The sequence below is a fragment of the Crocodylus siamensis genome, chromosome 4 (genome assembly GCF_052110815.1).
Source record: "Crocodylus siamensis isolate JL-2025a chromosome 4, ASM5211081v1, whole genome shotgun sequence".
Classification (NCBI taxonomy): Eukaryota; Metazoa; Chordata; order Crocodylia; family Crocodylidae; genus Crocodylus; species Crocodylus siamensis.
The window spans coordinates 97,878,464-97,904,080 of NC_143398.1; the positions used below are offsets into that span (position 1 = coordinate 97,878,464).

The following is a 25,617-nucleotide window of genomic DNA, read 5'->3' on the forward strand; positions in this document are numbered from 1 at the left end:
GATCCTGTTTTTCTGTGGAGCCTTCCTGTCTCTCCTGCAGCTGGGGGGTGGCCAATTGACAGCTGCATTGTTGCAATTTGCAATGTTGCGAACTAAATTACATCCAATGTAGTTTAGTTTGCAAGATGCAAACTCACTTAACGCCCTCAAAACTCTTGCACGTGCAGTGTGATGCCATTAAGCCACACAAAGTGACGTTTTTGTCATGTGTACATGGTAATGGTGTCACGTATACAAGCGCCCAGTGGTGGCAGATGACAGAGCAAGGAGCAATGGTTTCAAGTTGCAGCAAGGGAAGTTTAGGTTAGATATTAAGAAAAACTTTCTCACTAGGAGGGTAGTAAAACACTGGAACAGGTTACCCACAGAGGTGGTGGACTCTCCACCCCTGGAGGTTTTTAAGACCCAGCTAGACAAAGCCTTGGCTGGGATGATCTAGTTGGGGCTGGTCCTGCTTTGAGCAGGGGGTTGGACTAGATGACATCCTGAAGTCTCTTCCAGCCCTAATTTTCTATGATTCTAAAAACCCTGGCCAGACCCAGGTCACTCTCCCTGTCTGAGATCACTGTCTGCCACTGTGTGACCCAGTGATGCTGAGCTAGACAGACCTGTGGTCTGGCCCAACAAGCAGCAGTTCTTATTCAAGAGCCCTTGTGGCATCAAGTCAAGGAGTGGAGGCTAGGAAGGAGACCTGTTTGTTGGGGCCAGCTCAGCCAAACGGCTTCTGAAGGCTTTACGGCAGGGGGAAGAGTGAGCCCAGTCTTGGTGTGTAAAGAGTAAGAGTGATTATTTGTAGCATCAGTATGGCACTGAGCCGGCCTGGGGGGGGGGGTGTATGTGTCGGGGTGAGTGTGGGGCTGAGCTGGCCCTGGTGTGCTTGTGTGCGTGTTGGGATGTGTGGGGCTGTGGCTGTGCTGGCTCAGGGGGGAGTGTATATGCATGGGTGTGCTGGGGGAGGGTGTGTTGGGGTGTGTGTGGGGCTGAGCTGGCCCTGGTGTTTGTGTTTGTGTTGGGGGAGGTGTAGGGATGTGTGGGGCTGAGCTGGCCGGGGGCGTGTGTCTGTGTACGTGTTGGGGAAGGATGTGTTGGGGTGTGAGGGGCTGTGCAGGCCCAAATGGTGTGTGTGTATGCTGGGGGAGGATGCTGGGGCACGTGTGAGGGTGAGCTGGCCCGTGCGTGTGAGTTGGGGAACAACGCGTGCCCCCAGTGGCGGTGGTGGGAATGCGGTGGCACCGCTGATGGGGTGGTGGCAAGGGCTGTCAAGGGGTCGGCGACCACCCGCAGCTGCTGCTGGCAGTGTCGGCGACGGCCAGCGGGGAGGGCAGACGGCCAGCAGATGCCACCGGCGGTGTCAGCGGGGGGGGGGCTGGCAAGCAGCCGACAGCGTTGGCAGCGCCTTTCCGCAGGGGGTGCGTGTGCACCCCTTACGCGTGGCCCCTGCCGGGCGTCACTCCCGGTCCCCCACTGCAAACGCACGGAGCGGGGCCGGGCCAGGCCGGGAGGCTCAGCCGGGCGGGGCCGGAGAGTCCGGCGCCGCTCCCCGCCCGCCGCGGCCGCCATTCCGCCCCGCCCGCCCGGCCGAGGCCCCGCCCCCAGGCCGAAGGCTGCCGAGCGGGGGTCGCACCGCCCAGCCGGCGGTTTCGGAGATTGCCGAGGGCCCCGCCGCCGCCTCCCCGTCCCGTCCGCGAGCCCGAGCCCGCGCCCGAGCGGCGGAGCGACGCACGCGCTCCCCGACCCCGACCCCGAGCTCCAGCGCGGCGTCGCCCCGGGCAGGCGGCGACCGGACCGGGCCGGGCGGCGGCAGGGATCGCGGCTGTGCAGCGGCGGCCCCCGCAGGGCGCGCGAGGCGGCGGGGTCCGGCGGGCGCGGATGGCGGAGGGCGGCAGCCAGCCCCAGCCGCAGCCGCAGCCGCAGCCCCAGCCGCAGAACCAGCAGCTCCTCCCCGGCGGCGGAGCCCCCAGGGGCGTCAAGCGGGAGCCGGAGCCGGAGCAGCCCATGCCTGGCGGGGACGGCGCCGAGAGCGGCCACAGCAAGCGGCTGAGGACGGAGGCGGAGGCGGCCGAGGGTGGCGGCATGCAGGTGCGGGAGCAAAGGGCGTGCGGGCCCCGCCGGCCCCTCTTCCTAGCTGGTGGTTTCCCGAGCCCCCCCCCCCTTGCACAGAGCCTGGAGCTGGGCACCGCCATGGTCAGGGCTTTAACCCCCCCCTCCAAAACAAAGTTGATGTCAACTTTATTCTTGGTAAAACACAAAAATTGAGGGTGGCCTTGAATTTATGCCGGGGTTTGGCCCCCGCCTGCTTCTGCACTGGCGGCGCGGCCTGCTGCCCGGCAGCCTGGGCAGCCTGACATTGCACAGCCCTTTGTAAATGTGCCCGGGGCCGGCTTAAGCAGGTAAGATTTGGGGTCAGACTTGTTGGTGCGTCTTTCCTGGGCTCCGCCGGAGCCACCTACCCTCCAGGTACGCGCTGCCTGCGCGCGCAGCTGACTGGGCAGGCTTCGAGCGGCCTTCGCGAGGTTGGGGTGTCATACGTGTGTCGGGAAGGACGATGCACAGGCCACAGTCCCCAAGGAGCTGTTTTGCAGCCCTGAATGCTTTGCTTCATAAGAAATTGCCTCGATAGTTAGGCTGAAAGTCCTGTGTCACCCTGGGGCTGAGAGTTTCGGGCTGCTCTCCTCGAACATGTTTTCTGTCGCCAGGTCCCTCGCCCCCTGGAATTGGGCATCCTCCTGGAACTACATTTCCCCGTCTAGCTAGTGAAAAGTGCTTGTTACCGGCCTTGTTTGTTCCTCCACCCATCCCTATCCAGTTTTTACTGAGTGACAAGATCAGAGCGTTAGAGGAACCCATACTAGTTTAGAGCCTGGCGGACCACGGGCTGCAACGTTCAGTGTATGTAGTAAAGCGTACCTACCCTATGGGCAGCATGAGGGGGCGAGGGGGACTGACTGGGCATGTTAGCATCCACTCTGGCACTGATAAAGATGGGTGTGAACTCTTGATTTCAGATGGGCACGTGTCACTTCAGTGCATTTTAATTTTTTGAGGGCCCCTTTCCTCTAGTAGGTGTTTTTGCTGTTTGGTCTTCACTGGGCCTCCCCTTCCTACACTGCTGCATTTCTGCCTCCGACTCTTACTTCTTTATATTATAGTAATGTCTATACATATTATATTAGCATATAATGATACCTCTGCCTTTCAGGATGCTGTGGAAGGGGGTGGTTCATATAGTGAGCATATATGTTTCTTGTCAGCGGTGACACTTGGCTTGCTCCTGCTCTTGTTTGTTTGCAAATGATATTGAATAGTTGTCAGTGTACCTGGTAACAGAGGAGGAAGGTTTGGGGACATCACATGAGACATTTCCAGGGTTGACAAAGAGAGTGCTACCTCTCATCACTGGATTTGAAGGTAGACAGGTTGGAGAGAAAAGATTCTGTTGTCTTGCCTCAGTGTATTTTGGTCATTGTTTTGTGCTTTCCTTTTCCAGATACACTTATTTGAGTCGTTTGGGATTCTGGATATTGTTATTTTTTCCTTGGCTATATTTAATGTAACATTATTGTGCTTAAGCAAGTGAGCAGGTGATCTCAGTGCTTCTTGCTACTGCTTCTTGAACTGAAGGTGTCGGAATGCCTTGAGAACAGTGTGAGCTATTCATCCAGAGTTGCTTCTGGATTTGTGTCTTGTGTTGATTGTCTCTGAAGGGAAAGCCCAGAGCTTTTTCTCCTGACCCTTCTCAAATGCCAGTGGTTATACAACTAGTTTTCTTCACTTTTTTGTTCTGGCTTCTCTTCAGTTACCATGCTGCAGGCTTTTTAAACTCCTTTGAAGCAGGAGGGTGTGGGGCTTTTTGTTTGTTTTAGTGTGTTTGGCCTTTCCTGCTTGGTTTTCCTTTGTCACATCACTATATGGTCTGAACTTGGTTTGGAACGTCACGTTCACTGTTTGCAGTACTCCATGCCCCTGCACGGGTCACCAGAAAGCACTCTCACCTTCTCTGTGGCCAAAGTGGTATTTTTGTGAATTTGCAAATCTGCAGGATTGCGCTGGAAAAGCTGCTCAGTGTTGATGGGAATTGTGTATATTAGATATAAATGGAAGTCTCTTGAATGAATGTATGAACTCTGATATAGACAGGCAAGGTTTGTTGAGTAGATGTGATATCTTTTATTAGACCAGTTGAGTAGTTGGAAAGAAGTTCTTGGCAAGCTTTCGGACACTGCCATGCTTCTTCAGGCATAGGGAGTCTCTGCTGGTCTGAGATGCCCAAGGAATGAGAGAAGCGAAAAGTGTGGCAGGATGTCAATGGGAATGTAAAGAGGTAGAAATTAGAAAGACAAAAGGTAAAGCAGGGGTGAGTGGGGGGAAGGCCAAAGGGAGACATTACAGTAATAGAATACAAGGTAGAAAAGAGGCTGTCTGTGAAAAGGGAAACAGCGGAAGATCAGGAAAACGAATGAGAGAAGCTTAAAAGTGTGACAGGATGTCAGTGAAAATATAAATAAGTAGAAATTAGCAAAAGAAAATTAGAAAAACAAAAGGTTAAAGCAGTGAACACTGATAGGAATTTCTTCCAGCTAATAGGAAGCCATGTTATGCCAGGTTTTGTCCCAAATGAGAGATCCTGGTGTGACTAAAACTAGTAGTTAATTTTGTTTGATATGGATACAGGCCAGTTGTAAACCAGTGTAAATGTGCCCACAGGAGGTTTTGCACTTGAGTTTTAAATTGATTTAATTAAACAATTTTATTTCCACTGGTGCTACTTTTGTATATAAGAAAGGCATCACTGACTGTCAGGCAGGCAATGCCTTTTGTTTTATGTGCCGACATTAACACAGTAGAGCACTGTAGAAGCCTGGCCTGTGATTGGAGCTTCTGGGTGCTACTACATCAGAACAATAGGGTTTCGTATATGATCCATAGACTCAGCATCTTTAGCTATTAATACTGTCCATAGGTGTAATACAGACAGACATAATATGCTTTCAATATTGAAAAAAGCAATATATGGGCAAACACAACTAGTAAAACTTAATTTTCAAAATGATAATTTGTTTATATTCCATATGTCAGTCCTTCAGACCAGGAGCGCTCTCTCTGTCCATCACTCGTAGTATTATGGTTGCAGTTTCATAGATAAGTTGGGTATTCTCAATTTTTAGTTTGATTTGAATCCTTTCTCTACATTTTGTGATAGTTCCCTTCCCTCCAAATTTTGTGTGTTTATTTTTAGATTGGAAGAGAATGATTTTTCTTTTCTTTTTTTTTCTCCCGGGGAGATTCTTTTTTTGGTAATTGGGAGAGGAGGACAATGAGAAGCTTGAAGTAATAAGACAAGTCATTTTTGAGTTACTAAACTTAGAAAGAATGATTGTGGTTTAATATTTTGAAAATTTTTGTCCTTCATAATGAAAATGCCTTAATGCAAATGTTGTGTGTGTTTAGATGAAAACTGGTGGTTAAAATGAGTTGCTTCAAAAGTTAAAATTGTCTAAAGATTTAAAAAAAAATTTTTTTTCTATGTATACCTTAGGTGTCATGTTTGCAGAAGGTACAAGTTGTGACTAGCACATATTTAAAATTTGAGAGTATCAGAGGTTTTATGATGCTCGAAATAACACAAAGTTAGTCATCATACCTTGTTTCTCCTGCCACTCTTGGACATTTTCTAGTTCTTTTTCCAGAGCTGTTTAGGCAACTTCTTGATCCTCTGCCTGTAGACCTTGTAAAGATTGGGAGGGGTCCTGAACGGCCAGACCTACCACGATTTCTTCTATATTAATGTCACTTTCATAGACGTTGGGTCAAGCTATGGAAGTAGATTGTAATGTTGTAATAAATAGTGTTTCATTAATGAAAATCTTAATTCTGCCAATGATGCTTTTTATGCCTGTGTGTATAGGATCTAAAAAGTAGGCCACAGAGAGATTGAGGGCAGTAACTTGATAGTAAGAGGCCAGGGTTCAGGCCAAAGCCTGCTGCAAGAGTTAAGGTAACCCTTACATGTATTTGGTTTCTTATTTTTCATTCGCTCTCAACCCCAGCGCTTGCAAACAGCTTATGCAGTTAGGGTTTCATTATCTAATCCATCGCTGATCAGTCTGGATAAGTCCTGTTTGGCCAGTGCTGATCTTGTTAGTAGGGTGGTGTAAAGCTGCTTGAGCTGGGATTGGGACAAATCGGATCATGGCTGCTATCTGAATCTGGGACATACTTCTCTTAAGCATGTGGGAGGGGGGGAAAGTGTTTGCCAGAGCAGAAGGTCTAGCTTCTATCAAGTTTCAAGAGTGGACCAGGAGGGTTTGGATGCATTTCTAATATTTGAAAATTAGGGTCCCAAGTGTATTGCTGCTTCAGCTGTCAGCTATTTAAATACTGGGATGTAGGCACTAATTTCCTGCTTGAGGGATGAGGAAGTTAGGTGTCCCAAGAAGTGATTTACTTGAGAACCTTTCCATCTGAGACTAGATGAAACAACTTTATTAGTTGCCTTTTCCGCTGGCTATTCAGCTTGGAGGAAAAAAAGGCCACTAAGATGAGCGTGTTTTAATTTCTGGGAGGGGAGTATAGGAGAATAGGGAAAATGGATGTTGAACTGGGAAGTGTTCATTCTTTGCTATTAATGGGGTGAGGAGGCAAGGAAGAATGGGGTGCTGAATTCCAGGTGCCTCTTTCATTGGGGCAGTACAAGAGCATCAGCCAAGTGGGGCATACAGGTTCTTGGCCACCTCTTGATAAAATAGCTTTGTGTTTCTGGTCCAGTTGGCTGGCATAGTAGTTGAGGGACTCAATTACACCTATCTTTCATGCTTTCCACTTAATGTTGGTATAACTTTCTATCTGAGCCAGTCTTGTTTTGTGAATTAAAAATGCCTGTGTGTGAGAAATGCTTGGTATTGGGAAGTAGCTATCAATGACAGTGGAGTCAGCACTGCTTTTTCTCTCTGGAGAATGACGCATGTGTTCAGTATCTCTGAGACATTTGTAAGGAATCACTTGCTGACAGCAATAAATCTAACCAATTAGTCTCAGATGGCCATCACTGGGACTTTGAACACAACATACTCAGCAGGCTGTCGATGTTTTCTTTGACAATACTCTTTTTGCATTCTTGCAGTCAAGGCATATCAGGTAATAACTTCCCAGACAAAGACAGGTTAGAAGCTGTAAGCAGATGTGTTGCTTGGGACTATAACCAGCAGGGAAGGTCCAGTTCCTTTTCAGCGGTGTGGATATGTCTTCTGGAAGCTGGTTAGTTACTAGGCCTTTTAATCTCTGTAGAAATCTATAAAAGTGGTGTGTTGTGGTTAGCCTTTACTCTTATACGAGGGATACAGGGAATACAATATATTCTAAAATGGCAGTGGTGTTTGTTCTCCCTATTAAACCCTGACCTACATATGAGAGTCCATGTGGAATATGGAAGGAGTTTAACCAGGAAGCTGTGGGGAAAGAGAAGCTCTCAGGCATCTTTGTACTCTTGGTGAATTCACAATAAACCATCCCCTCATTCATATTTATTTTCCGTTTACTTTCATCCTTTGTGGCTTTTTAGGTATTTTTATGGGTGCTGTGAGTTGCCTGATGAGTGAAATTTGGAAAGACTTGTAAGACTTTCCCTAGGTTTTAAGGGAACTGTAGGCCAATAAATTGAAATCTATAACTAGTCAAGAAATCAGTGACTCTCTAAAGCTGGCTCTTTCTCTTTCCATGCTTAGGAAGGTAGGAAAACCCCAGAATAAACTAGTTTGATGCACTAAACTGAACTGTCCTCCAGTATTTCTCTCTGAATTTTAGAAATATGCATTTAAGCGACTACTCTTAACTTGAGTTGCAAGTTTAGAAACTAAATGGAGGTCTGGTCTGGCTCTCTTGGTAAGTTTTTTTCTTTGCATAAAGGTAGTTGCTTTATGAACTTGCTTTGCAATGGTTTTAATTAGCCACAACTGGATTTTGGCTTTTGGTAGAAATCCTGGGCTCCGTGGTCGTTTTGAAAATAATGGCCACCTGGCCAGTTATTGTGGTAACATAGTTATGAACCTGCACCCCCAGGGTCCTGTATGAAATTAATTCTACCAGCTGTTACTCTTAGTAGTCTCTTCACTTCTCTCTTCACTCTGAATTTGCACCTCAGTTTCCATAGTTGCTTGGAGGGAGGCGCTAATCACTCGAGACTGCAAGCTGCTGGCACATCAGCTTTCTGCCTTGCTGTACGCTCTCTCTCTCTCTCTCTGTGGCTACACTGGAATTTTTCATGCATCTTCCACTGTTAAGTCTAGCACAACAGTGGGCAAAATACAGCCCGTGGACTGGATCTGGCCCATAGCAGGCAGCTACAAAGTCATGGGATCTAGCCCATGGGGAACTGGTGGCTCTGGCTGCTGAGTTATGTTGGGCACATCAGCTCCTGCCCTGCATGCCGGAAGCGGCACTGGACAGACACCGGTGTCCGCTACGGACACAGTTGGCAGGTTCCAGGTGAGGATTGGGGCATCTGGGTCTGCAGCTAATGCTGCTGCATCAGTGCGTGTCAGCTGCAGGCCCAGGCAGTCGCTTCAGTCCCCACTGGGAACTTGCGGGCAACGTCCACACCTGATGCTGGCACCCAGCCAGTGCTGCTTCCAGCGTGTGAGCTGATGTAAGATGGCGATGGGGCCAGGACATTGTAGGTTGGGGTGTGCTGCAGCTGCAGGGACGAGAGAGAGAGAGAGATGGCCAGCAAGACGTCACCAAAGTCATTAACTGGCCTTCTAGCCAAAATAATTGCCCAGCCCTGGTCTAGCAGCAGTGGGAGCAGTAGTGTAGACTCAGTACATATGACAGAGCTATAAAAATGACCTTGCCTCATCTATGCTACTACTGTTAGGGTCAAATGGGATGTTGGTTCAAAAGTAGGAAAAGTGCTGCAAATCCTCACTATAGGTCATCCACTTGACTGGTAAGTGTGATGGTCTGAGGAATTTTCTGTAACTAGCTTTAAAAGAAGGGGAGTCGTGGAGTGATAGAGATGTGTGGGTGCTTTGTCTGTGCACAGCTATGTTGTTTAATTTTCTGTGTTTCAATGGATGGCATGTGTGTATGTATGTGAAGGCCTCTTGACATACTGTGGCTAAGGGACCAGAGGAGCATTCAAAAGAGTGAGAGAGGCGTTAGAGCTGACCCATTCTGGTTCACTGAAGCATTCTGTTCATTACCACTGTAAAATCCAGATGAAGTCACACTGGAGTGTAGATGTCATGGGATAATCCCACTGTGTAGGGATTAGAGCTATTTGGTTGAGTTTTGGGCCTTTACTCCCTCTGCGGATACAATTTTGACCAAGGTTGCTTCTGAACTCAAGAAAAATGTTCTTTTCAAAGATATGCACCCACTATGTGAGCACGCATTTTCTTTAAACAGGTTTTCCCCCTTGTAATGCTTTTGTGATCGCAGCTACATGTCTGCATTTATAGCTGTGATGAATCTTCGTGTTTGTCAGTCAGGCATAATGTGGGCAGGGAGTGTACAAACAGTCCTTACCCAGCTCTCTTTCTTGTGTGGTAAGGTCCTGATCTGCTGTTATCCCAGTCCTGAGCCCTCCTTAAAAGCTGTCAGTGCAGCTCAGCCCAACCCTGCAGCTCTCATTGATCTGTATCAGGGATGTCAAACTCATCCAGCACCTAGGACTGGGCTGCACAGAGCCAGCATGCAAGGCCGATCCAGTGGTTGCCACATGCAGTGTGCTCCCTATACTGGCCCGCTGTGCCATGTGCAACATGCACTGGCTCCCCTCTGGGGATTATGCTGCTGGTGCCATGTGGGCTGGGCCTGACATCTCGGGCAGTGCCTGTAGTCCAGGGAGCTGACTGGCACACGGTATGCACTGCATACAGTGCGCTGCCGGACTGTCCCTGCATGCTGACTCCAGGGCCAGTGTGGATCTGAGACTCATGGGCTGGATCTTACAGCTTCACAGGCCGGATGAAGCCTATGGGCTGTATGTTTGACACTCCAATCTGTATTGAACTGCAGTTAAGTGTGTGTGTGTGGTCAGTTGTTTGAGTTCTGTAATGTGGATTACCAGTTGTGGAAAATCTCTGTAATTCTTAGGAAGAAGCTGTCAGGGAATAGATCTTTGACCGCAGTCGGTACTGCCTCCCCGCCTTGGGACCGCCCACTGGACGTCAGGGAGTGACTCACCACTAGTTGGACGTTCATACGTGTCTGTCTCGTCTGCCATGACTTTGATGATTCGGATTGGTCCAGTTGGTCCGGCGTGTACAGTCCAAAAATGAGACTCCTCCACTCCTGGGGTCCTGGGTTAATGATGGCTCCGCCACCCCTACACCTTTGCCCGATCCACTGGGAATGACTGCCCAACTGGACCGGTCATTCGTTAGGATGGTCTGAAAAAAAAACCAAGATGAAGCCAATGAAAAAAGGCTACGGTTGAGGTTACCTAGGGCATGCCGCCGGCTTCAATTCTCAGCCGACTTTCCCCGGTGCTCCCCTGTCTGCCGGAGGGTGGGGAATCCCCCCTCCACCCTGCAATGGGCTGCTCCGCGCGGATCACAACGGAAAACAAAAGGGAAAAAAAACGGCGACTCGTACTTCTCGGAGTACGCCCTGCTGCAGTCTCCTGCGCCCCCAGCCCCTGCCGGGTCCTAGCCGCTCCCCGCGGCGTATAGCCTTCTTCGGCCCTGCTGGGCCTGCGGCCCCTGTTTTTAAGTCCTGCTGGGGAATCTCTCTTACCCCAGAATGTTCGGCCGCATCTCCAAGCGGCTCGAATCCGCCGAAGGGCACTCCCGCCGACGGCGACTCCTCCGCCTGCTCCTTCCCGCCTTCCCCCGGGACGGCTCCGGTGTCTCTTTTATACCGGTCTGTGCCACTCCGGTGCTCCCTCCTGCTGGCCCCCTGCAAAGGGTAAGTTCCCTCCGTGCGTTTTGAGCTGGCGCGTGCGGGGTGCTCTTGGTTGTGCCTAGGAGGGGTTCTTCGGAGCCTGCCGCTGCCTCCTCTCCCTTACAGAAGCCTGTGAGCAATTCCAGAATCTTTCTCATTTGGTTTGTCATTCAGGCATATACCATCTAGTAAACCCAGCCAAAACATTGCAATAGTAAGATTGGAAAAAAATGGGACTGTCACTGAGTGGGAAAGATGATGTGCCTGAGTGGTGACTGAATGCTGTATTAAAGCAGCAAGGATAATGATTATGTTCCTATTTTACTTAATGAGAAAGGGAATCTTGGATGCAGGTCTTTCACAAGGCAATGCAAAGAAAAAGAAAGCTTTTGCAGCTACTGCCAGCTCAGTCAGTGAGACACTGGCTAGACCATCTCTCGTAACACCACCTGGTATTATGGTGCGCTGGAACAGGTCTGTCTTGTTCCATGCTAGTGAGGAAACGTGGCACTAGGTCTCTTTTTCTTTGGTCTCCTGTACGGCAGACAAAATCCCTTCCCCCACTTTGTTAACAAGTACAGTTTTTGTGTGCGCGCCCATCACTGTTGCCTGTTTCTCCCTCTGCCCTGGGAGAATTTTTTGCAAAGGATAATTGGATGCTTTCTTCCAGGGATCTGGGTTGAAGCATCCTGTTTATTTTTCTTCCTGATTGTATTGGTTCATTTTGCTCATAATCACCTCCACTGTATAATAAAATACTATTTAATGCAGAGATGAGAAGAACCTGTACTATAAAAAGCAGCAGAGTGGGGCGGAATGATTTTGAAACCTCTCCACCTCTTTGTTTGTGGCTAAATTTCTTTTAATAGAGGAGCTAAAAAAGGTGACTTTCTGGAGCGTTTCTATGCGTTGTGAATATCAAAATACTGTCCCTAGAGGCTCTTGAGGTCCTGGGATCTGGATCCAGCTCAGGTTCCCTCTCAGTGCTGGAGCACACGGTTCACTGAGGTTTTCTGCAACGCTTTTCCTAGCCTATTATTTTATAGGCCTTTTGCAGACGTCTAGGGTAATTGCCACCATAAGGGGTGATATTCAGGAGTAAAATCCCACCAAGGCCTCACTTATAAGACTTGATTTAGTATCGTGTGGGCTGACAAGAGACAGTAACTGGGATCACAGGCATATAATTTGGTGTGTGTGGTTACAGTTTCCTTTCCTGGGGGCCGGGGGCAGGAGTGTTGCTTTTCTTAAAGTCTGTTCTGTCTACTTTGTTACTGAGGCAAATGGAAAAAAGAACGACAGGGCCCACCATGGCTCAGGGTCTGGCATTTTAGGTCTTGGAAGCCTAGATTTATAAGCAGTTCAGCCAAATGTGATGATGATGTGAGAGCAGGACATGTAGGGTGGTGACCTGGACTGAATTCTGACATGCTTTTATCTTTTGTGGGAAGCTAGAATTATTAGTCAAATCATGTAAGATTAATAGAAACTACTGATTTAAAAAAAATAAAATCTGTTTGTTTGTTTTTTTTAAATTTGAAATGTGTAGATCTTTCTGTTTTAATTTAGACATAATCCATTTAAAAATGAAACCTGAATTGAATGGAAAACATGTTATGGCCTGAATTTCATTTGATAATGAAATAGAAAATTAGGTTATAATAAACTAGAAATATGCTGAATTCATGAGCCTCCATCCAGAACATTGTGTTATGGGCTGTATGCTTTTTTTTAAATAAAGAAAGAATTGGCGAGCAGAGGGGGAACATCTGACTTTTGAGTTTGGTTTTTATAAACATAGCATGATAGGTTTGTTCTGTTTCCCACAGGATCAAGCCCTTGATACTCAGGGGCTGTGCTATAGGTAGGGATGTACCTAAATCGCAGGGGGATCTGCTAATTTTCGTGGGCTGATCGCAGCCTAAAGTTCTAATTCTGTGGTCATTTTGCAGTGGCCCCGCTCCTTGATGTTGACAGAGCCCACCCCTTGGTGCTGATTGGCGAAGAGGCCCTTCATGCAGCCCTGCCCCTTGGTGCTAATTGGTGGAGAGGCCCCAGCTGGGGGGGATGATGACAAGGGGGCAGCCACCATCTTGTCTGCTGCCATTTGTGCCACCCTACCTGCTGGCATCTTCTCTTCCTGGCAGCAGGGAGGACCACTGGCTATCACTGGGGAGCAAGCATTTCCTTTTTATTAAGCATTTTTGTTGTTGTTGATTTTTGTGGATTTTGCTGTTTTCGCAAAATCCATGAAACCACCAATTAAGTAGGTCCCTAGCTATAGGGATACAAAAGACTGACAATGTCATTGCAGTCTCTGACTCTCCAAGACACCGTAATGTGTCTCATCGGGATTAAATTCCAGTCACCGTTCCCAATGGAGCTGCTTAACACAAATCACGAGCAAAAAAAATAATCTGGTAAACAAGCACAATGTAATTCACTATTTTCTTAAAAATTTAAGAATGTATTCAGAAGCTGAAAATATTAATAAATAATAAAAGTATGTCTTCATATTATATCCTTTGAGGTGACTAAAAGGTGTACCAAATTTAGCATAAAGCTCTTTTTAGTTAAACATGTACATGACTTAGTCATTATTTCAGCTAATGATGAGAAGAAAATAACTGGCACAGAAAATAGAAAGTTGTTTAAAATCAGTTATTTAGATCAATCTGTCCTGGTCACACATCATCCATTTGGGGGCTTCTTCACTCCCCCTTTGAGTCTTTTCATCCCAGAAAATGCTTGCTAATAGGAAGGATCCTCATTGCCTAAATCAGTGTAGTTTCCTGTGGTTTCTCTGCTGCCCAAGTGAAAGTATCTTGGAGTTTCAGAATGAGGTTTCATGAGCATGGCATATGTTCTGTGGCCAACCTTCCTTTTTTGTGGATATTTTGGGATTATTTTGAAAGTTTAAGCTGTTTAGTGGGACCCTTGCAGGATTCTGAACTTGTAGAGCAAATTCTCTGCACTCCAAGTGTTTGCTGCTTCCTTGACCGAGTCTGGATAAGACTTGGGGCCTAACATTAGTGTTAAGTGCTCCCTGGTGACCCGCAGTATTTGGGCAGAGTCCATGGTGATCTAGGAACTGTGGGACTGGAGGTTGAACTTGGACTTCTACCAGTCTGCTAGAACCACTTTCCTACTAACCCAGCCCTAAAGACTTGTGGAACTTGAGGAAAATTTCATCATCACAGTGCATCAACGAGGGATTCTGTGCTTCTGGTCCTGAGCTGATGCAACTAATACAAGCAGTCCATTCATTTTTTTCAAACCATAGGAATGCAGAACAGCTGCATGCAGCTGTGTGTGTAGTAGTTGGCTGTGAACTGTATCTGATGGATATCATACGAGAAATAATGCATTACAATGGCTTAGTGTGCCTATTATGTCTTTTTCCAATATGTTAGTATTGTCAAAATCAAGAGAGCAAAAGTAATGAATTGCACCCCCAAAATTATGAGATTTAAAAAAAAAAAAGGATTATACTGAGTTTTGGTCTGCCTTCTGATTTTGCACTTTACTTGCCTGTTCTTCGTGTGTATGTGTATCACAGTTGGCATTGCTCACTCTCTAAAATTTAGACTGGCAGTGCAGAGTGCTAGTCAAGTTTAGATAGGTAGTGAAAAGTACTACCCTGAAGTCAGGAAGAAGGCAGGGCAGGGTGGCACCTTAAAGACTCTTTATGGAAGGCATAAGCTTTGTAGGCTATACCCTACTTGGTCAGATGTTGTGAATTGACTTAGAGCAGTGGCTGTTAAATAGAAAGGAATAAAATAATTAAAATGCAAAGGATAGGGAAAGGAGGAGGAAAAGATAGGTGGAGGGGGCACTGCTGAGAGAAAGGAAGCAGGGTTGAAGAGATCAAAAGGATTAAACAGCAGTTAAACCAATGGTGCCCAAACTTTTTACCCTGTGGGCTGCATGGGTGGTGCCAGGTCCATCTGTAGGCAGGGTCTGGCTAGTGGGCTTGGCCTACTGTGGGGTGGGCACGGTGGCAGCTTGGTCCAGCTGTGTGTATGGGGTTGGGGGATAGGCAGGAGCCTAGGCCCTATCCAGCAATGTGGCAGTGGCATAGGTGGGGCTGTATCTAGTTGTGAGGGAGGGGTAGGGGGGAAGCAGCCCCAGCCACTATCTGGATGTGTATGGGCAGCTCATCCCCAACTGGAAGCATAGGGGGTGGGGTAGCAGCAGTACAGCAACAGTCAGGGTGGGCTGTATCTGGCCGTATGGAGCTTGATTATTTGGCAGAGACAAGAGGTGGCACCATTAATTGCCACCGCTCCACCATCACCAAATTTCCCAGCCTGTGGGCTAGATGCCATGACTTTGCAGGGTGGATTTGGTCCATGGGCTGGTGGTTGAGTACTCCTGAATCAAACCATTGAGGGACATAAGGGTTGTAAAAGCTAGCCCAGGTAATGGGATAAGAATCTGTAATCTTGATTTAGATCATACTTAACACAGTCTAGTCTGTGGATGACTTTATTCTTCAATTTCATATTTAAGGTATTTTTTGTGGGGGGGGGAGGTTCTTTTTTAACTGTATTGTTTAAGAACAGCTACTGCCCCTCTCATTTTTTAAGATTGGTGAAAACAGTTGTAGGTGTAGTAGAGTCTCCTGCCCATGCCAAATGTTGAAGGGTTAGAGTGGAAAAGAGTGCCTGTTGCTCATAGGAGTGCATGAAGGAGTAGAACTGCCTAACGCTCTTGCGCTCTTTCTGCTCCCTCCTATCTGAGCAGTGCTTGTAATGCATGGGGAAGGAATCCTTCTATGGTTGTGATCCATCTCTCCTTTTTGATATTGTTCAATGTGGTAGCCAGCTGTTCTGTAGTTTTTCTATATCCATAAAAGGATTGGATATGACCCACTTGAGCAGACAAGCATGGTGCATCATTAACCACCTTACAGGCAAAGGCACTGAAAAATGACATTGTCCCTTGTCAGCAAACTTCACTGCGAAAATACTGTGCAACAACAGCAAGTACAGTAACCCAAACCAGTAATACACAGAAATAATTAGACACTTGACTCATGAACAACTTAAATCACCTAATGTCAACCTTAATTTAACTGTTCTATCTCTGACAAGTTCAATGCAGCTGTTAAAGTGATCAAGACTAGCAAGGCTGTTGGACCAGATAAGATATTCCCAGAATTCATTACCAGGCTTGGGACCACAATGAAAAGATGGCTCCAGATATTCCTGTATAAATGTTTAGAAAGTGACAGGCTTCTGCAAATCTGGAGAAGAGCTGATATCAGTGAAACCCAATAAATAGCGATGTACCAAAATTGCGATTTTGCAGTTTTTGCAGGAAATGCAAAATCAGGCATTTTCCATGAAAATTGGAGAAATCCGTGAAAAAAGGAGCCCCACAAAAAAGCGGGGGAAAGCAGGGCTCTGTGTAAAAATAAAAAGTTTTTCTTTTTCCCCTGCAGGCAGCAGCTAAGATGGCTGCTGTCCCCAGCCCTGGCTGTTGATTGGGCAAGAGGGCTGCCCTTATGCAGCCTCTCAGGGCAAACAGGGGCTAGCCCTGTTTTTTTTTCCCTTGGCTGCCAAAGCTGCCTGGCGGGGCTGGAGCCATCCTGCGGTAAGTGGGTGCTGTGGAAGGTAGGGTTTGGGGTTCAGGGGAGCAAAGCTGGGGCATGGGGGTGCAGCATGGCCCAGCCAGGGGGCAGTAGCAGCTTATCTGCTCACCCATGTGGGGCCTGGGCAGGTGCTTATTTTTCCTCCCTGTGGAGACCAGGGCTGGGTGGGAAGCTGGTTTGATGGCTATAACAGCTGCATCAAACTTCTTGTCAGAGATAGAAGCAATTAAACTAAGGTTGACGTTGGGTGATTTAAGCTGCTCATGAGTCCGGTGTCTAATTACTGCTGTGAGTTGCTTGTTTGGGTTACTGTACTTGCTGCTGTTGCACAGTATTTCTGCAATGGAGTTTGCTGACACAGGACAATGTCATTTTTTAGTACCTTTGCCTATAAGGTGGTTAATGATGCACCATGCTTGTCTGCTCAAATGGGTCATGTCTAATCTTTCTGTGGATATAGAAGAATTACAGAACAGTTGGCTACCACATTGAACAATATCAAAAAGGAGAGATGGCTCACTACTACAGAAGGATTCCTTCTGCATGCATTACAGGCACTGCTTGGATAGGCTGGGCCAAGGGGAAGTGGCGTGGTGGCAGCTCACGTTTGCTGGCCGCTCCAGCCATTCAGAAGCAAGGGGAGGGGGGGGGAAGGGGTGGTTGCGATCTGCCCAAGAAATTGGAGCCTGGGGCTGCCTCGAGCCCATGAAAACTGACCCTGGGCTCTGCAATTTGATTATATCCTTGCCAGTAAACCACCAGAGGATCCAAAGACCTACCAAGCCATCTCAGTACTTGGCATTAGGTAGAAACTCATGGAGCACATAATCTTGAATAGAATAGAGAACATCATTGATCCCCAGCTCCCAAAAGAACAAGCTGTTTTTTGGAAAAAGTGGTATCACTGACCAAGTTAGATTACTTACATTTGACATAGAAAATGGATTTGAAATGGGGCAGAAATTAGGTGCGGTCTTTATCAACCTTACAGCCACCTATGATACTGTATGGCACCAAGGCCTCATATAGAAACTGCACTCTGATACCTGGCCATAGGTTATGCGCTTTTATCATGAGCATGATCTCCAGTAGATCATTCAAACTCACTACTAGCTAATGAGAGGAAAGCAGAGTATGAACTCTGAAGAATGGAGTCCCCACCAAGTGTCAGTGCTAGCACCAATACTTTTCAAAGTATATCTATCTTGGACTTCCCACATACAACATCTAAGCGATACGTGTCGCTGCAGTAGCCCAAGGAGTTGATATAATAGAACTGGAAAAGATACTGAATACTGACATAGAACTCATCGCTATCTCCTCTAGTGGCACCTAAAGATGAGCAGCAATAAATCAGTATCATCATTCTTCCACCTGGACAATTGTCAAGCTAAGAGCATGCTGAATATCAGAATCGGCAACACCATCCTTTCCCATCCTACTTAGGAGTTGCATTAGACCATTCCCTCACCTATAAAACATCACATTCAGAAGGTCAGCAGTATAGTCTCTGCACAGGTAGCTTCCTTAAGATCTGTAGCCAGCATAACACAGGGTATCAACTTTGAAGTGATCAGAACCATTGCACTCTCAATGGTATATGCCCCAGCAGAATATTGTGCTCCTGAATGGTCCAGAAGGTGTCACTAAAAAGCTTGATGCTTGATGTTGTACTTAAGTGTGCAGAGACTCATAACAGGCTGCACCACTGACATGTACATACAGTATGTATGTACTTCCTGTACTCAGGCATTAGACCAAGTGATACAAGATGACAGACCCTAACATCATTACTGGCAATACAGGCAAGAGATGATGAAAATCACCTGTTCCATCAACTGTAAACTGAAGACCCAAACAGATCATGGAGGTTTAAGAGGCTTAAAAGTCATAAATTGTTTGTGTGTGAAGCCCACGCGCTCCTGGAAGAGATTGGGGATGCTGAACCAAACTTATGGGCAGCAGTGGCATGGGCTGACCACTGTGAAAGATCAGATCTATTCCTACAGAGTTTTATACCAACAAGGCAAGCTGAACAGAATGAGATCTGGATACAGATACTTGAAAACAACACTTCACTCAGACAGCCTCCTGTGTGATTGCAGTGTCCAACACAAAGCACAGCCCTTAGTCAAGGAGAACTCCATTTTCTTCCTGAGCAGCTTTGATTGCCTGCCTCTTAAGGTCAAAACAAAGAACAAGGGAAGCAGTCGGTCAAGAGGTATTTCACTGCAGGCAGACTAAAAGTCCCAAGAGCATTGGAGCTTTTTGCGTCATCACGAGTCATCACAGCCCCTGCCTCAGCAAATGTCCGGTCACTCATGAAGAATTTATGGAAGTTGGTGATGCTGACTAATGTATCTTAAAAGGAACTTAAGGTTGCAAAGTCGAGCACTCGCAAGTTAGGTAATACTAGAATTAAGGTTACCTATTCAGCCTCCCTGTGCAGGTGTGTGACAATGCACAAGAATCTGTCTTTGTACAACTTATGAATTGTTGTATATGTGTCAAGGCAATGCTATATTGACAAATGCTAAACTATGTGTGATGTCAGGACTGTGTTGTGCATCTTCCAGACCAGGAATAATACAGGCTCATTGAATCTAGAGAACTCGTACTTAAATGAGAGCATCTTGGGGCAATGGGATATGATGTCCTAGATTAAACCAATCTACTCCAATGTGCTGGGCATGGGATTTCTTCAGAAATGGAACAGAAAGCACAAGTGTTAATTCTGTGTCTCAAAAAACAGAGCCTGAGGGATGCGAGTGGGGAGGGAACTACGGACGATTCTCGGAGGGTGCAGACATAACACTTAGGCTGTTTTTAAATGGGGTTTAAATTGTGAATGTTAAGTCATGCAAACCAGTTCAGAGAATTTAAACCATTCAAAAACTTTTCAAAAGTGTACCTGGATTATTGGGTATTATTTTGAACTGGTCTTCTGAACTGGTTCAGTGTTACGTGCACACACTAAGCTTTCCAAGATTAGTGTCTGGTTGTCCACCCAACATCTTATACTGCACTACTCCTCACCCTTCCCCTGCACAGCCAGGACTCTGTGACCCTAACCTCTTTGCCTGCATTTGACCCACTCCACGGTGTCATAGGCTTTTTTGGGGGAAAGCGTGGTCAGGTAGGGGGCTCACTGGATCCCTGCTTGTGGGTTTCTGGTGGGCTGGCTATTCTGCGGGATGCTCAAGGTCTCTCTTCCTTTTAAGCAGCACTTTTCCCCAAGCTGCTAGTTAATTCCATTCAATTCCTGGCAATTAAACAGGCTTTGGAACATCCAAAATTTAACCAGGTTGGGGGCAATGCCTGAAAACTGATTACCAAGCTTGCATTGCTGGCAGTTGCAGATGTGTGTACAGGGTGAAAGTCATGTTGCTTTAGTTGGAAGTCTCTGCAAGAGCCAGAGCTGGAGGATGGGGTGTATATGGAAGTGGTGTTGTCTCACTCAGTGGAGGTCTGTTTGAGAGCCAGAGGGCGTGTGCATATGCTGCACGTTGAGCTGGGTACCCAGTTCCCCATCAGTGGTGTTGTTTGGTTGGTTCAAGTGTTATGTCTCTTTGCATTCTCTAGAGATGCAGGAAGTTTGGGCAGGGCACAGAAACAGGGTGGGGTCTGGTTTATTAGCACAGGGATCCTGTTTAATAGAGGAGTCAGCCAAGGAAGAAGAAAATGGACAGCACAGGAAGGAGACGGATGTGATTTGTGAAAGAAGCAGTGTAAACGAGTGGGGGAAACATGAACTCTGTAGAAGGCTCTGAACTCAGTACGAAGATTGCTCAAGAATGGGGAAGAAAATGAGGCAAAGAAGAGCATGCATATGTTTTTAAAGGAGTGTAGGACTGGAAAGGACTCCTTGGGCCACTGAATCCTGTCCCTTGCATTTGCGGGGGTTTATCCAAAGAGCACCAGAAATCCAAAGAACACTACAGCCCTAAAGCACTGGCAGTGCCCTGCCACTGTAATGGCAGAGATGTATTCTGGCTAATGTATTCTTAGAGGACAATACTTCAGAGAATGGAAAAGCTCCTCATAATCTTAGACAGTCTGGCTTGAAGGAAAAATTCCTTCTGAACCACAGATCAGGCAGTCATTTTGTCTGTAAAGTGAAGAGCAAGACCCTTTATGCAGGGGTCTGTGCGGTTTCTAGGTACTGGCAGGAGCATCAGTGCACTCTAGTCAAAACCCCCACCTCTAGCTGCGGCTAAAGTTGACTGCTTCAGAGGAAGGTAAAAAACAAAACAAAACCAACCTTAGAGCCTGATAAAGCATTTAGGAAGGGGATCAGGAGTGGGGTGGAGAAATGTTGCTGGCTATTGCAGGGGACCAGAAGGAGTACCAAAGCATGCAAGTACTAGATACCTCCATAAAGAGAAGAATTGCTTCTCAGCATTAACATGGACATTGCAGATACTTGACTCCACATATATGTGTTGGTTATTGATCTAAGAACCCCTGATGCTATTCTGTTCCTTCTAGTAACTTGTTGAGCTCCACCCTGAAGTAGTTTAAGTGTTTTGTGTTTTCTACTTAGCTTATCTTTACTCCTGTGATAGCTAGACATCTTCTTCCAGTTTCTAACCTAAATCTGTTCCTAACCAGTTTGTAGATTGCTCTTGTGCTAATATTGTTCTTTAATAGCTCTTCTCTCTCCCTGATATTCACCCCATGAATATATTTGTATTATGTAATTATACCCTCTTTCAACCTTTGTTTTGTTAAGTTAAATAAGCCACACTGTCTTAATCTTCTTTCGTAAAGTTATTCATTCCTTTAATCATTTTAGTAGTCCTCCTTTGTTCCTGTTCCAGTTTAAATTAATCTTTTTTTTTTATCTTTAGTGATCCATGTTGTATGCAGTATTCTAAATGAGCTCTTTTTAACCAGCCTTCTGTGGTGGTACTAATATTTCTCTGTCTTGACTGAAGATACTGTACCTCATACACCTTACATTTCATTAGCCTTTTTTCACTGCTACGTCACATGTTGTCCCTATGACTGACCAATATGAACATGAGCCTTTAATGCGATGTGGCTAGTAAAGTGAGCAAAACACTGGCTTGCATCCATAGATACTGCTCAAGCAAATCCCGGGACGTCATTCTCCCCTTGTACTTGGCCTTGGTGAGGCTGCAGCTGGAGTACTGCATCTGGTTTTGGGCTCTGCAATTCAAAAAGGATGTGCAAAAGCTTGAGAGGGTGCAGAGGAGAGCCACGCATATGATCAGAGGTCAGGAAAACAGACTTTGTGATGAGAGGCTGAGAGCCATGGGACTCTTCAGCCTGGAAAAGCACAGGCTCAGGGGTGATCCGGTGGCCACCTATAAATTTATCGGGGGTGCTTGTCAGGATCTGGGGGAACGTCTGTTCACCAGAGCACCCCAAGGGATGACAAGATCGAATGGTCACAAACTCCACCACGACCAATTCAGGCTGGACACAAGAAAGAACTTCTTCATTGTCCGAGTCCCCAAGGTTTGGAGCAGACTGCTACCTGAGGCGGTTCAAGCACCTACTTTGAATGCCTTCAAGACACATTTGGATGCTTATCTTGCTGGGATCCTATGATCCCTGCTGACGTCCTGCCCCTGGGGCAGGGGGCTGGACTTGATGATCCTCCAGGGTCCCTTCCAGCCCAAATGTCTATGAAATCTATGAAAATACAGGCAAATCTTTCTCTCCCTCCAGTGCCTCTGGTCTATGTGCTCTTTTCTGTTACCAAAGCATCTTGTTATTAGTCCTTAATACTAGTTTGAATTCATACTATTAAACTTCACATTGTTTCTAGTGTTCTACAAGATTATCTAAATCTTCCTCCAAATTGGCAATACCCCCTTAGCCTGCTGTCATCTACAAATTTCATAAGTAGACTTTATTTCTACAACAAGATAGCCAATGAAAATATGAAATAGGCTGGTCCCAAGATTGATTCCTGAGGACTCACACATTATTGTAGCATTGATCCCCATCTTCTACAGTTTGGCTAATCATTTTTTCTTTTGACAGTGTCAAAAGGCTTTGCTCATATCTAGATAGATTATGTCCACTGTATTGCCCTTTTTCAAGTAATCAGTTATTCTGCTATAGAAAGGTATTGAGTTAGCCTCACATGATCTTCCTTGGATTAAATTGTGTTGCGTTCTATTTTTTCTTTACTTTCATATTGCATTTTTTCCCCCTTTGATATCTGTTTCAAGATTTTGCATAATGTTGAAATCAGGCTAACATGTCTGGAAGTGCTTGGGTCACTTTTGTTCCTTTTTTTTTTTTTTTTTTCCAAATGGGCCGTATATTTACTATTCAGTAAACAGAATTGACCGATTTGTTGAAGATGCATACCAAAAGTGCTGCTGATTCGTCTATCAGTTCCTTTGCCGCTGTGACATGGAAATTATCTGGGCCCCCTGGATTTGTTTTTGAGTAAGCAGTCTAAATTTTGCTTCTGCCTGTGATGTCTTATAGTCAAGTAAATATAGTATAAGGTTCTTCTCCTTATCCAGCCTGGGGGAACTCCCCCCTGTCTTATATTTGCATACAAAGAAACCACATTAAATACATTATTTACCAATAAACTGCTGCCAAAAACAGCATGTGCTCAGTAATAGAAACTAAATGTGAAGTTGATTGAATGCAGGCAGCACCAAGCACAACAATAAAACACATGGCCCATACTGGGCAAACATACTGATGGGAACTGACCACAAGAATTTTTTTTTATATATACCTAAACTTTTGCTCTTCTGTCTCATGACCAAAATGGTTCACTGGACAGACTGTAACACACGTCTACAGTTGACTCTCATCATTTCTGTTGTAATAAATGTACCTGTTAGCCTGCTTACCCATCCCCATCTCCTTTAACCATTGAACCTATCACAAGGATAGGTTAGTGTAGCCCATCTGAATAAGATCTATGGTAGTGCCCATTGCGCTCAGTTCTCAGTGCTGACTCTTTCAAATCATGCTTAGCTACTACACTGAATGCATTTCAACTTCCCTTCGCTCCCACAGCTGAGCTGTGCCTTTGTTTTGCATTTCCAGTGATTCTTCTTTTCACCAGCCTTAAATGTCTGGTAAACGTTACCAAACAGTTCATCCAGAATCCCTCTGCCATCTCCTCTTTTAGCCTGTTGCATATGATTAGTGTGGCCTTGCCCTCCATGAGTGGAGCCAGACCAGGTTGCCCTGCACCTCATTTGCATATAAATTTTTGGAGGATCCCAGACTTGTGACAAGAACACCTGGTTCCAGTCGTGTGTGTGTGTGGTCTAATTACAACATGGGTGCTTTGTGGGGTGGTATCTGGAGTGCATGCACAGGCTGAGCAGTGCTGAGCTATGTGGTCACCGTGGCTGTAAATGCTGTAGAGTCTGCTGGGGCTCAGCTCAATCAGCTTGATGGTAAATCATGAGTCTTGGCTTTGGACTCATTCTGCTTGCAGACAGGGCTCCCTATGAGAGCCTCATAGTTAGCGTCCCACTGGCCTGCTTGCAATGGGAGTATCTCAGCTATACACCAACTTTATGGAAATAGGAGACTCTTCCCTAGCTTGCTGCTGTGGCCTTGCGGCCCAGGGCAAGCAAAACTTGGGGGCACCTGAACCCTAAGCCTTGGGGCTTGGACCTGCACATCAGATATTTCCAAATTCTTTGGCAGGCATCGTAAGTCCAGGCTAGGGTGGAGAATACTTGCTGGTAGCAGGGCCACATATGGTTCTTGGATGGTTCAAGCGGATTTCTACCTGATCTGGCTAATTTGACCTGGGACATGAAAAAATTTCCTTTTTAAAAAAAAGTTGTAACCTAAGTAGGTATAAATGTTTAGCTTAATAGTGTGCTTATTGAGTATATATAGTAAACTTTGCAACAGTTACAACAAAAGGTAAAATGCATCAATTCTGGAGGAACTAAGTCTACGTCTATGGGTACCCATAGTAAATTGTCTATATGCAAATACTACAGACATGTTTATTTCTAAGTCATTGTTTTCAAATTTGCCCCTCTCTTTCATGTGCTTAGGGGGCAGCAGGGTATCAGTAAATGCGGGGGGGGGACAGGAGGTGCTACAGGGGGAAGAATTTGTGGGGACAGAGGGCAAGGGGCTACCTGAGCTCCCCAGATTTATTTTCCCTGCTATAGCAGTTGGAGCGGGACAAATTGAAGGCAGACCTCAAATGATTGGATTCTGCATCTGGAAAATTATAACAAATGTATCTATTTTTCCATATATGGAATCTAGTTTTTGCGGGATCATCCTATGTTCAAGAAAATACCGTGGTCATTTTCATAACCATCTTCATCTTTATTGGAGGAAAGGTATATATTCAGTACTTTGGCCATACCTAGAATTATCCTTGATCTCCAGCCCACCTTTTAGTTTTCACTTTTCATCCCACAAGTGGGGTTCCACTTTTAGTTTAGAAAAGCAGAACCCCACTTTTCTCCTGGTTCTCTTTTCATTTGTGTAACTGGAGAAACATTTGCCATTTGGCTCACAAAGAGGAGAGTACATGAGAAATATGTTTTGCCAGTGAGCTTTATAGTTATTTTCTGATGTGCAAGAACCCTGCTTCTTATTTCAGGATCTGTGGTGTAGCATGTTTAAGGATTTGTGACCATGACTTTCCCAACTTCTCCTTCCACCTCTGTCTCTTAGAGCAGGTACTGCCAGTCTTTGCTTGTTTCTGCTGCTCGTTGCTCTTCATTTCAGCCAAGTTGTTTCTGCTTTCTTTCCTTATTGTTTGAGCACAGCATTGAGAGAATAGGGGAGATAGTCTTCTTAGTCTTGGTTCCTGTTGTTGGTACTGTACTGCCTGGGAAAAGAAGTTTACAGTAAAAGTCCTCCTCAGTCCATCTGTTCTTGAGCTGGAGCTTGTCCAGTGAACTGGGAGCATTTGGAAAATATAGTTGCTGAATATTAACAAGAACGCTGTCTCAAGCTGGGCTTATCCTTTGGCTAAATTTAAGTGGATTCTTCTGTTTTCAAGAGGACAACATGTACGTGCTTGAAATTGGGCTGAGGCCCCCACCAAATCCCTGTTCAGGGTATGGTGGTGCTTGTGCTTTTTGAGAAAATTGTTGTATGTTTAACAAGGGAAAACATTTCCCCCCCACCCCTAACTTCATTCCAGA

The 25,617-nt window shown here is 46.1% G+C and overlaps 1 protein-coding gene across 13 annotated transcripts in view; it reads left to right on the top strand.

The window, feature by feature from the left end:
• Nucleotides 1-1,602: 1,602 nt before the first annotated feature.
• Nucleotides 1,603-25,617, top strand: part of RBFOX2 (RNA binding fox-1 homolog 2) — a 258,241-nt gene continuing 234,226 nt past the window's right edge. For 4 of the 13 annotated variants that reach the window (XM_090043127.1, XM_090043115.1, XM_090043122.1 and 1 more), the window contains exon 1: nucleotides 1,605-2,079. In XM_090043127.1, coding sequence (XP_089899253.1) covers nucleotides 1,870-2,079 — 210 coding nt within the window. In that variant the 5' untranslated portion in view covers nucleotides 1,605-1,869. Of the gene's footprint in view, nucleotides 2,080-25,617 lie in introns of all 13 variants that reach the window. The other 9 variants (XR_016441838.1, XM_090043128.1, XM_090043113.1 and 6 more) reach the window with 5 other exon arrangements.